General features: G+C 39.5%; 2 protein-coding genes and 1 pseudogene across 2 annotated transcripts in view; 1 reads left to right on the plus strand and 2 right to left on the minus strand.

The window, feature by feature from the left end:
- The window catches only part of LOC146965605 (MAGUK p55 subfamily member 4-like), a 245,620-nt gene that overhangs the window by 65,224 nt on the left and 166,901 nt on the right, over nt 1-13,495 (minus strand). The gene's annotated exons all lie outside the window — the stretch shown is intronic.
- LOC146965617 (uncharacterized) lies at nt 357-2,459 on the minus strand (annotated as a pseudogene).
- Nucleotides 11,428-12,372, plus strand: LOC146965618 (olfactory receptor 6N2-like). The gene has a single exon (XM_085766334.1). It carries the CDS (start codon nt 11,434-11,436, stop codon nt 12,370-12,372), a length of 939 nt encoding a protein of 312 aa, XP_085622460.1. The 5' UTR covers nt 11,428-11,433.

Raw genomic sequence — 13,495 nt, forward strand, 5'->3', positions numbered from 1 at the left:
CTACTGCCCCCCTCTGGCCACACACACACACACATATATATATATACACACACACATACACACGCTAAATTAATGTATATTTAAATTTTAAAAATTGGTAGCTGTACCTCCCTCCTTTGTTAACAAAATTTTCACAAACCTTTGTACTCTATAACACAATATTTTGATCAGGGAGAAAGATTTACTAATGCTACGGTGTGTGACCAAACTGGGCAACAATGATGCAAATATATAAAACAAATCATTAATTGATTCTTCATTTTAGGTTTAATTGACTCATTTTTGTTACATTAAGTTCAATTTTCATTCAGTTCCTATAATTCGGGTCATCTGCGTCCACGTTCACCGTCAGCTGCTCACAGATTATCATTATCCTCCTGCCTTGGACAACCATGAGGATGTTCATCACACAAGTAGAACATGGACATGTTATGGAGCGTGCATGCTGCCACAATCATCTTCACCACCACATCGATTCTGGTGTTTTGGAGATCCCGCATGCGCCTCCACTTACATTTCATGCGCCCAAATGCGTTCTCGACAATGACCCTTCCACGACTCACACGGGCATTCTGCTGCAGTCAGCATCTGTCAGGGCACCAGTGTCTCTTTTGGGGGTTGTGATGAAAGGGAAGGCCTGGCTGATGTAAGCGCGATCCCCCAATAGCTTACAGGTTCCCATTTTTTCCTCCCAGCTGGTGTAAAATGCAGAGGTCTTCAGCATTTGTGCGTCATGAACTCTCCCTGGTGGTCCGGTGAAGATATCGGTGAATCTCCCCCTTTCATCTACGATGCCCTGAAGCAGGACGGAGAAGTATGATTTGCGATTTATATAGTCATCGCCACAAATTTTTGGTTTCTGTATTTTTATGTGGCAGCCATCTATCGCCCCAATGATGTTGCTGATGCTGCACCCTCTCTCAAATGCAGCGCTTATCGCCGTCTTCTGGTAGTCTTCTGGCCAGGTAATGTAAGCCGGTGCCAGTTTGCACACTAAATTCAACACCTCCAGGATGGCGTTGTGGGCTGCTCCTTGTGAAACATCGAATTTATCTGACATTTCTCTGAAGGAATTTTGATTGGCCAGGTACCACAGAAACATCACAACTTTTTTGACTATCGGAATCTCAGGGCGACCTCCAGCCTGATGGTCCTCTTTTAGGCCTTGCTCCTTTAACTGAGCTGTTAGGATGTCAAAGTGGGTACGACTGATTCTGAGATGCCTCCTGAATGTGTGTTCATCCATGTTTAAGAGGACATTCCAGGCAGTTCCAGTCTTTAAAACTTTGGGAATGCACCCAGTCTGGATTTGAAAGGTGATTGCTCTCCTGAAAGAAATTATAGGCAGTTTCAGATAATATGATAGTATAAGTATATTGATTGGTTGATTGATTGATTTTAACAGATTTTAAAATACAAATAGGCCTGAAGACCACAAAAATATGCATGTAGAATTTGAATTCATTTATTCAGGATAGCCCCAAACATTAACGTAATTAACAAATAGAAATAACGTCATGTCTTTCAGATTTTATTGTGTTTAGGTTCCTCAACAATGTTATGGGTTCGTACACATCTGCAGGGACAGCGTGTGTCATAAGCTGAAAGACAAATATGGACACAAGCAGGAAAGCTGATGGAAAAAATAAAAGAAAGAGGCAGAGACGGCAGAGCATCTTTTGTGGAGGAAATACATCAGCCGCGGGCGTTCAGCACCGGGGAGAGCTCCAAACATCTCTCTCTCTCTCTTTCACGGGCAGTGACACGCTGTCATTCATTCATTTCAGCACTGAAACAGCGGACAGTGGCTTGGTCATATTCAGCACTACTGAGACAAAAAAATATCAGCAGTTCACTCTTCACCGATAAATCCATGGCACTGTCCATATGAGGCAGAAAGTTAATTTTCGTTTCTTTCGGATTGTTTTTTTTGCATATTACGGATGTCACTAAATTGAATTTAGATTTGGCTTTCTGTGGATTAGCTGGGGTTAGGGGGAAAGCCCTCTGTGTCTGTATGAGTGTGTGTAACGTTAACATGTTTCACTGTATCTCTTCCCCCCCTCCTTGACTACCATTTGTAGCGGAGCTGTACAAATGATACAGATGATACAAAGTCAAGGGTGGAAAAAAAAGAAATAGCCTACAGTGAAACACAGGACACACACACACACACACACTCATACAACATTGTTGAGGAATCTAAACACAATGAAATCTGAAAGACTTCACGTTATTTCTATTTGTTCGTTAAAGTTAACGTTTAACGGTAGTTGTGGTCCTCGGAAATAACGTTTAACGGTTATCTAACGTTAGGTTATAACGGTATATGTAGACACTCACCTGCGGCGTCTCCTCTCCTCTTCATTTGCCTCCACAATAAACATAACTTGCTGCTGCATAAATTTCTCATATTCAGCCATGAACCACAATATACCGAACTTCTTTCTGGTATCCATGTTTTCTTCTTTTCCGAGTTCCTGCGGCGTGAATGCTATGATGTCGGAAGCCGGAAATCCCAACTCGGAAATTCCCGACTTCCGAGTTGTCTTGAACGCACCATTAGAATGAACCTATTTTCATGTATTTGCCCTGCCAGTTTCCACAGAGACAACACCATCATGTCACTGAATGGATCACAGGTGGATTCAGGCCTCCAGAGTTTGATCAAGTCGTTGATCAAGTCGTTTCTTTTCCTTGCTGGGCACATACGATATTATTATAGTTAGACTGGAATCTGATATTCCAAAAGTTGCTCAATTAATTATGACTTTACAACTGGTTCTGTATCATCCTCTCTTCAATCTCATCATTTATGGACTGAAAATGAAAGAGATCTCTAAACACCTGAAGCTGCTGTTGATTGACACACTGAACCAATCATATCAAAGTTGATCATTTTCTTCCTCTTTAATAATAATGCAGGCATGACTGATGTTTCTTTGTTTTTTTTTGTAAATGTAAGGATTTGTGTTTTATACCTGATGCTTTATGCAGTTGTGTAGGGGAGACCCAGATGCTTGTAACATTTTTGACGCTGCTGTCTGCATCTCGGAGCTCTTTTAGGCCAGTGTGTTCAAAATGTGATACAAACTAGTTCCATGTGTCTGCTATTCAACTGTTAACTCTGCAACACAAGCACAAAATGCATGGTTTAGTCTAAAACACAAGGAGTGAAATGTTACAATTCTGCCCATAGTCTGGGTTAGTTGTAACAGACCCCAGGGTGAGATGTAACATTATGAAATACGTATTAAGACAAAAACTTGATATCGAAAGCTTTTTATTCAACACAGCCCCACTATGTAGGATTTGTGGTATTGGTACTGTGGTTGAGAAGAGCAACTGTTTTTTTTCTACCACTTAAATGAGTTTACAAACATTATTTTAAGGTTGAAAAACTACATAATGGGGTTTTTAAATTACTTTTTAACATAATAGGTGTGTGTGTGTGTGTGTGTGTGGGGGGGGTCGTATGTTAGTAACTGTCAGCCACAGTCTGATCCTAACCTAAGCCCTAACCGCTTCGTCATTTTCTTTCAAGACCTAGGCATACTGAAATCCAAAGAAAGCAAAAATGCATTAAAAAATTTGGGTTGTAGTAAGTTGTAACATTTTCCATTGTTGTTACAATTAACCCAGACCTTTGTAGCCATGAACCAGCTTACCTTACAGCTCACAACTAAAACATTAGCACCGACAACTTGCATGAAAGATATCTACATAGACACACAATTAACCCGATTTAAGTTTGATGAGTTTAAGTACAAAGCAGGAATGATTTCACAAAAAAAATGAAGTAAGAGGAAGTTTAGCAGCCTGATGGCCCGAGGGAAGAAGCTGTCATGGAACCTGGTTCAAAACCTTCAAACCACAGCATCACCTGTTAAAAGGTGTTTGAACTGTTGTGGTATCAAAGAATCAAGGTTGAAGGCCGGGGAGACCGAGAATTTCCCGTCAGGGCCCAGGAACTCTCATGTGAACAGCAGAGAGAAGGAGGTCATCAGCTATCGATAATTTTTGTTATCGAGTCAATTAATTGAGTAATCAAACAAGGCCAATAGCCACAGTAAGAATGAAAAGTGACAAAAATACATGTCTCTGAAAATTTCAGTGATTGTGATGAAGTTATTTAGCTGATTAATATGATATCTGTTACAATCATTTGTGCATTTTAGACTCCAAACTCTGATATTACTTATCACCTCATACTTTAAAGGGGACATATTATGGAAATATCACCTTTTGAAGGCTTGTAGAACCCGATAATGTAATAAATCCCCGATAATGTAATAACCCCAATAATGTAATAAAAAATTTCACTTGAGTGGATTGAAAATGTAATAAAACCTGATAATGTAATAACTTCCCAATAATGTAATAACATGCATTTTCCAATAATGTAATACACTCTTAACCAATAATGTAATAAAGTATTACATTATTACATTATCAGGTTAGCCTTCCATTTCAAGGGACCTGATAATGCAATAATACTCCAATAATGTAATAATTTAACAGGAGATCACCCATTACTTGGTTTCAAGTGGTGTGTTCAAGGTTATATTTCTGTGTAAGCAACACAAGCTCCAGAGTGCCACCAACAGGTCAAAGTTGGACATGCATGAATGGTTAACTGTGACCCGTTCATCCGTTTTTCACAAACGATGTATCACTGGAGCCCTCGGCCCAAGCCGAGGTAAACCTTAATGTCTTTTTCCGCCATATTGCATTTCTGCCATCTTTGATTTGATCAAAAACCTTTAAAAGGCCTCTCTTGTCACAAATTTTGTCTAATCTTCTTGAAACGTCGCCCAGGTGATATTCAGACCATGACACACGAATGCATTCAGCATCTTCTTCAAATTCAAAGGCGCTTAGCCGTGACAGCCAATCAAACTTGACATTGAGGTCGCCAAACAGGAAGTAAGCCCATTTCTCAGCAACCCTTTAACATATCTCAACCAAACTTGGTATATAGACTCATGACATCATCCTGGGGACACCGAACACATCTGGTGACCTTTGACCTCTAGGGGGACACATATTCTGTCCAATCTTAATGAAACCAAAGATATTCAATAAACGGAAAGATACTCCATGAGAGGCTACTCCAGTGATACAAATGGTTTCACTTCCTGTCTCTCTAAATGGGCGTGGCCAACCGTCACCCCACCTCGTCTGTGAACATGTGTGTGGATTTCTACAATTTGTAGGTAGATGAAAGTGAGATGTTTATATTTTCTTATGATAACATTAAATATTTACACTACTAACAGTCATATTTAGCATGACAAAAATAATTTTCACGGGAGTTCACGGCCGTTTGTTTGACGTTGCCTAGGAAATGTGCCAAATCTCGCGAGAGTGTGTTGTAGAGACAGAGACAGGTCTTGAACAAAGTGGATTTTCTCCTGATGTGTCCATCTGAAAACAATTTCATGTCAAACTGTTCAGAAGAGATGTGGCTTGTGAAAAATGAGTCCAAAATTTACTTCAGTGACTGTGGGGAGAAAGACTCGACCATAATCTGTGTTCACGTTAAATTGTCCCATTGGAGTCAATACATGCTGCCTCTGGGGCCTCATTTATCATTGTGGATACACCTTTTTTTACACCCTTTTCCCCCCGTTTTGTGCGTACGCACTTTTCTCCGCCAAATTTGGGATCTATCAAGCCAAAACCTGACGGGGAAAAGTGCGGACATTTACACCCATTTTGACCCTGGCGTACGCCTTTTTTGAGGAACAGGAGGAATTGGCGACACCGTTACTGAGTCAGAGAACTGCAGTGTGAGAGAGAGAGGGGAGCGCGGAGTACATTTAGAAGAGCACAGTAGGATTTTATGAAGTAATTGTGGTAGTGGTGGACCGTTGATGCTGGCAATCCAACCCGCTCTATAATAACACAAGGCTATATGTTCATTGATAAACAGAGCGGATTGAGGATTTTGCTTTTTTGATTAGGCTATGTGTGACGTCCGACAAGGATCAAACCATCCAAGTTTAAAAACACACCGGCAGCAGCACACACTGATCTGCAGCTACTGGGACTGTTATTATTCTGTCACCGGAGTTAACGAGGTGCACGTGAGTTTGGAGCTGACGAGAGAATAAAGAGTGAGACAACGCGGCCCTGAGGAGGAACTGTGAAGGACTCTGTAATGGAAAATGACCTAAACCGAGTCCAGTAGAGCTGTAACTGTGTAGTGGAAAGGCCTGCAAAGTAATGGTAACTATCGTCCTGTTTCCTACATTGTTTTAACATCTAGGTGTAAAAAAAAAAAAAAGATTTTCTGGGATAAAGGGGCATATTAGGAAGATTCTTCTTCTTTCTGCTCCCTTTTGTTGAGATTTGGGAAGTTTTGGGTTTTATTGTAGCTTATTAAAGTGCAAGATCATTTTTCTGACTGATTTGTAGCCCGATATCGCCGTGTATGTGCTTTCGGAGAAGTTCCGCTTCTTTCCCCCGCCCTCCGCCCGTTGTCTCAGTTGTCACTTTGTTGTCACTTTGTAGCCGCTCCACAGAGCACATGGCTAATTAAATATGCACGTGCTGACCATATATGGCATTCTGGGGGTGGAGTAAGAGGTGTGTTCACGTGTGCACCATTCTTGGGTCCGGTGTGATTTACCAAAGGCAAATTGCGGAGAGTTGTGCGTACGCACAGTTTGATTGATCTGAAAAAGGTGTAAATATTTTGAGTGTACGCAATTTTCGTCTTTTCGCCGTATGCAAAAATGTAGTAGCAGTTTTACACCCTCTTTGATAAATGAGGCCCCAGGTCTCCCTAAAGGGGCGTGGCCGTGCAGAAGCCCACATGACATCATACAGGAAGCTGACTCGTCATGGAAGGTCTTCGTTTATAAACCATCTTTGATGAAAGTTAGCGTATGATCTTCAGACCAAGCTGAACAAATGTGTCAAACAGATTTTTCCCAAATTTAAAAACAGCTTGGCTGTGACGGCCAACCAAATACGACAGCATGGCTGCAAAACATGGTCCATAGGGGGGCGCTGTATTTAAAATGCTTTCTCTTCACATGTGTGGATTTTAAACGTATTTACTTTTTATACTTATTATACAATACCTTTTGAAATGATCAAGATCCAAACCAGAAAAACTGTATGTAGAAATTGCTTTGAGGTAGAATAGAGCTCCATCTAGTGGCGATATACTGAACTGGTGTATAATCCATAATCCAATAGCAAATAGACAATGTATTATCATTATTGAATATTGATATTTATTATTATATGAAATAACTTCACTAACCAAAGCTTCATTTTCCCTCCATAGAGTAATTTAAGTATAGAATAAAAAATAAATTTTGATTGGCTGTCACAGCTAAGCGCCTTTGAATTTGAAGAAGATACTGAATGCATTCGTGTGTCATGGTCTGAATGTCACCTGGGCGACGTTTCAAGAAGATTAGACAAAATTTGTGACAAGATAGGCCTTTTAAAGGTTTCTGATCAAATCAAAGATGGCAGAAATGCAATATGGCGGAAAAAGACATTAAGGTGCGTTTACCTCGGCTTGGGCCGAGGGCTCCAGTGATACATCGTTTGTGAAAAACGGATGAACGGGTCACAGTTAACCATTCATGCATGTCCAACTTTGACCTGTTGGTGGCACTCTGGAGCTTGTGTTGCTTACACAGAAATATAACCTTGAACACACCACTTGAAACCAAGTAATGGGTGATCTCCTGTTAAATTATTACATTATTGCATTATCAGGTCCCTTGAAATGGAAGGCTAACCTGATAATGTAATAATGTAATACTTTATTACATTATTGGTTAAGAGTGTATTACATTATTGGAAAATGCACGTTATTACATTATTGGGAAGTTATTACATTATCAGGTTTTATTACATTTTCAATCCACTCAAGTGAAATTTTTTATTACATTATTGGGGTTATTACATTATCAGGGATTTATTACATTATCGGGTTCTACAAGGCTCTTTCACATATGTTTAGGTGTTTGTTTTGCCTTCCGGCCTCCAAAATGTGAGAATTGACAATCCATGTGGTTTTATCAGCTGTTCCCTCAGTTGTCTTCCAGTGATGTAACTAGGATTTGAATTTGCATATTACCATCCCTACCTGGGACCATTAGAAGGCAGTGGGCAAGCAGTGGTTCATTTGCATTTAAAGGGACAGGCACTGAAACCAGCCATTCTGAACAGAGCTGTTTTGAGAGGATGAAAACAGCTGTGATGTTTGATCCTTGGGGGATTTAGACCGAAGACACAGACATGTCTTTAAGACACCTGGGGACTATTTTAATTTGTGGAAAGGGGGCTGAATATGTCTTCTTTAATGTTTAGGCATATTTGATGTCATCACTGGGGAGCAAGTGTGTGTGTGTGTTCTTGTGTGTGTTAGGCCAACAATGAGGCGGACTCACAACAAGTCTATGTGGGGGAATACTGGATGAGTTGGTTAGTTCCAGATAAACAAACTTTTTTCCGACCATCTGATGGGTTGTACATTTTTTACTTTAAATCATACCCTTGAACTGGTGTATTATTTTGAGACGGGACTTCTTGGCGGTGAAAATACGCTGATTAATCGTCCCTCATTGACAACCGTGTACTGCCTGTGTCTCGGAGCAGTGCAATGTGTCGGGGGGAGCAGAGACCTTTCTACTGCAGATATTATACTTTATGGGCATTTGTACCTCATACAACCCCACTTTAAAAAAGCTGAACTATCCCTTTAAGTCTGCTTTACCACAGTTCTCTCAACATGTGAAATGTGTAACAAGAGGGAAGAATAAAGACAATATAATAATAACACACATGATTGAACTTTAGTACCTCTTTTTACTGTTATAACAGCTGTATACACTTAACATGTAACATGTAACTGCCACTGCTGTCCTGCTTTTTGCCATGAAGATGTCTGTGTGTAAGTGTTGTTGTTGTTTTTGTTGTTGTCCTGCTTGTTGTTGTTGTTATTGTCCTTCCTGTTGTTTTTTATGACACCAAAAACAAATTTCCACATCGTGGACAAATAAAACTAACTAACTAACTAACTAACTAACTAACTAACTAACTAACTAACTAACATCTTTCATCATCTTTCACATGAACATACTCAAATACTCTGCATGTAGACTTTCACAGCAGTCAATGTATTTTGGGCAAATGCAACCAAATCAGAGTATTTGCTCCCTATTAAACTTGAAATAAAACTGTGAACACCTTAGCCTGGTGTCAAAGAATATAAATCATAACAAATTTGTGTCTAACATTTCACATCTGACTGACATGCAGTGTGTTTACATGGACTTGATTATCCTGGTTACGAGCAATATCCCATTTATGATCATATACGGGATACAGCGTTTACATGCACACAGAGAAACCTGGTTGTTTATATCCCTGTTCACATGATGAACACCAGTATCTGTTTCTGATCATTGCATCTCATTGTGATGTTTATTTAACACAAACTGCCGCAATTTTGAAATCTGCTCTTGCAGGTTTGGCGCTGTTAAACACCGATCACATTGCAAGTACAGCTCATTCATCTTATATTTAGCAACCGGGGGAGAGAGACACTGGATGAGGTGGATGAAAATACACAGCTGTAAAGTCCACGTAAACACACTGCATGTAAATGCACTGAGTGTTGCTGACTGGCAGATTGTTCTGCTAGAAGCAGTCAAATATTATTAGATAGATTAACTAAAGATACAAGGGAGCATTGTCAAACAAAATGCTATTATATTCTGGCAGACTGTTCCTCTGACCTTTAGCCTCATCAGTGTAAAGAAGCCAAGATGAGTTTAATGTGCTCCCATCTCAGTTCTAGATGTTAACAACCATTCACCCAGGAATAAAGAAACAAATGTGATATTACGAATAGGGTTCTGTATTTGTCCAGTTAATTTTAGCTAAATTAAACATTCACAGGAGAGAAATGCTGGGTTTTGTTGTAATGGCAGAAAACGGAGCAGTTATCACATTAAGTAGGCCGATAATCTTCTTCACTGCATAAAACACAAACCCTTTAAAATACTTATTATCATTATCAACCAGGATGACATTACTTAATTTTGTGTAAACATATCAAACGCTTGAGGTGTTTAGATATTTCTGTCATTTTAAGTCCATATATGATTGGATTACAGAGAGGATTATACAAAGCTATTTGTAAAGTCATAATTAATCGAGGAACTTTTGGAATATCAGATTCCAGTCTAACTATGATAACATCGTATGTGCACAGCAAGGAAAAGTTAATTAAAACAAACAGGTGAGGTAAAAGAAGGAATCTGAAGATTTTCAGTTTAATTGCACCGGTTTTGCGGTAGTTGTGTCTGTCCCCGCGTCGCCACGGCAGCGATGAATGGGAGTGGATGCAAGTTCCGCTGCTTACGCTGTTTACATCCCTCAAAGCTGCAATGTCTTTCCACAGACAGCGTTAGTGGCGACTCAAACATGCACCGAGAAGTTTATTTACTTCAACAAGCCGACATGTTTGTAAAACTAGATCTAATTCAAAGTCTCCTGCGAGACCCAGTTGCTGTGCTTGGTGTGTTCACATGCAGTGGGAAAGCTCCCGTTTGTGTCATAAACACAGGAATATCAACTCTTGACTTGCTTGAAGTGTAATTTTTTTTTTTGCAATTAGAAGATTCTATTACTTCAAGCAAGTCCAGAGTTAATATTCCAGTGTTTATGACACAAACGGGAGCTTTCCCACTACATGTGAACACACCGCGCACGGCAACTGGGTCTCGCAGGAGACTTTGAATTAGATCTAGTTTTACAAACATGTCGGCTTGTTGAAGTAAATAAACTTCTGGCTGCATGTTTGAGTCTCCATCTGACGCTGTCTGTGGCTTTGAGGGATGGAAACAGCCTAAGCAGCAGAACTTCAATCCGCTCCCATTCATCGCTGCCGTGGCGATGCGGGGACAGACACAACTACCGCAAAACAGTTGACATTAAACTGAACATCTTCAGATTCCTTCTTTTAGACCTAAAATGTTAGGAAAATACACCCCGAGTTGAATTTGCCTGGGATTGTCCTTTAAGTGAGAGTAAGAATGAACCTATTTTCATGTATTTGCCCTGCCAGTTTCCACAGAGACAACACCATCATGTCACTGAATGGATCACAGGTGGATTCAGGCCTCCAGAGTTTGATCAAGTCGTTTCCATGTTAGTCACTCTTAGTGGAAAGTTTAATGAGATCCATGGAGGGTGAAGTGTCTGATAAAACTGTTTCACATCAGACTCCAACAGCTTCTGACATTCTGAGGTGTGGAGGTAAACATGGTCTCACACTAAAGAAAAAAGAACAGGAGACATGTTATTGGAAGCTTCAAAGTGAGACTTTTACCTTTTTATTCGTGAATCACTGTGTTATTATCTAACTTTTTTCATCATTCATATTTACCTTTTTTAATGGATGAAGACTTAAATGTAACATATATAACTCTTGGTGGACATGTAGAAGTTCACAAATACAGGTATCTTTATTTTATTATCATGTTTATAGCATATATTTTAATCATCTGCAGTAATTCCACTATTGTTTACCTGATCTGGGTTCATAAAAACCTCCATGAGCCCATGTACATTTTTATCGCAGCTTTGTTGGTGAACTCTGTTCTTTACAGCACCAACATCTACCCAAAGCTGCTGATTGACTTTTTATCTGAAAAACAGGTCATATCCTATCAAGCCTGTCTTCTCCAGTACTTTTTGTTTTATGCTTTAGGTGGTTCAGAGTTCTTACTGCTGTCAGCCATGGCCTATGACAGGTATGTGTCTATATGTAAACCTCTGCAATATCCAACTATCATGAGGAGAAGAACCATTGAAGTCCTGTTGGCTTTATCTTGGCTTTTTCCTGCTTGTCAGCTTGTGGCATCAGCAATAATGAGTGCCAATCAAGAGCTCTGTGACTTCACTTTGAGAGTTATTTTCTGTAATAATTCAATTTACAAACTTCATTGTTCAAGTTCAACAGTAATAACTATATATGGTGTGTTTATTTTGGTAAATGTTGCACTTCTTCCTATGCTCTTTATCATTTTTACATACGTGAAAATATTTATTGTAACATATCGAAGCTGCAAAGAAGTCAGGAAAAAAGCTGCAGAGACCTGTTTACCTCACCTGTTTGTTTTAGTTAACTTTTCCTTGCTGTGCACATACGATGTTATCATAGTTAGACTGGAATCTGATATTCCAAAAGTTGCTCAATTAATTATGACTTTACAACTGGTTCTGTATCATCCTCTCTTCAATCCCATCATTTATGGACTGAAAATGAAAGAGATCTCTAAACACCTGAAGCTGATGTGGATTGACACACTGAACCAATCATATCAAAGTTGATCATTTTCTTACTCTTTAATAATAATGCAGGCATGACTGATGTTTCTTTGTTTTTTTTTGTAAATGTAAGAATTTGTGTTTTATACCTGATGCTTTATGCAGTTGTGTAGGGGAGACCCAGATGCTTGTAACATTTTTGACGCTGCTGTAGGGCTGTTTTCGACTAAGGATTTTCATAGTCGAATCTGATTCGTCAGATTTTGCCGTAGTCGACTGATCGTCGAACCTTTTTTTTTTTTTTTTTTTTTAGATAGCAGCAAATTTGCGACTTTTTCCCGTTTCAAACAAAAGAGCTAAAACACCCCAAAAATATGGTAGGTGTAAAACAAATACCTTTATTTATTTTCCACACTTTGGATGATTTTTAGTAGCCATTGTGAGCCAGGGTATGCGTTTATGTTACGTTGCCCTGGACAACGCTCCTTTTGCTCGGACTGTGAGTGGCAAATCAAACATCCCTCAACGTGGTGAAGGATAGCGGTGGTCGCGGACACAGAGAAACCGGGTAAAACATGTAGTATCAAAACAAACGGAGGTCTTTTTATAACGAAAAAAGACATTCTATGTAAAAATTTATGCTCAGCAGCCGTGGGCACCCCCATATAGTCAGAATGGTATGGTCTTGGTTAGATTCGACTACGAGGTTCATAGTCGAATCAGACCCCTCCGAATCGAATCGTCGAATAATCGACTTTTGGAGGTCAGCCCTACGCTGCTGTCTGCATCTCGGAGCTCTTTTAGGCCAGTGTGTTCAAAATGTGATACAAACTAGTTCCATGTGTCTGCTATTCAACTGTTAACTCTGCAACACAAGCACAAAATGCATGGTTTAGTCTAAAACACAAGGAGTGAAATGTTACAATTCAACCCATAGTCTGGGTTAGTTGTAACAGACCCCAGGGTGAGATGTAACATTATTAAATATGTATTATGACAAAAACTTGATATCGAAAGCTTTTTAATTCAACACTTAAAGCCCCACTATGTAGGATTTGTGGTATTGGTACTGTGGTTGAAAAGAGCAATTGTTTTTTTTTCTACCACTTAAATGAGTTTACAAACATTATTTTAAGGTTGAAAAACTACATAATGGGGTTTTTAAATTACTTTTTAACATAATAGG

The sequence above is a fragment of the Trachurus japonicus genome, chromosome 21 (genome assembly GCF_045865225.1).
Source record: "Trachurus japonicus isolate A0001 chromosome 21, Traja_1.0".
Taxonomy (NCBI): Eukaryota; Metazoa; Chordata; class Actinopteri; order Carangiformes; family Carangidae; genus Trachurus; species Trachurus japonicus.

Bases quoted from the DNA above. Each gene is read 5' to 3' on its own strand.
- LOC146965618 (XM_085766334.1), top strand. From the start codon at position 11,434: ATGGATGAAGACTTAAATGTAACATATATAACTCTTGGTGGACATGTA.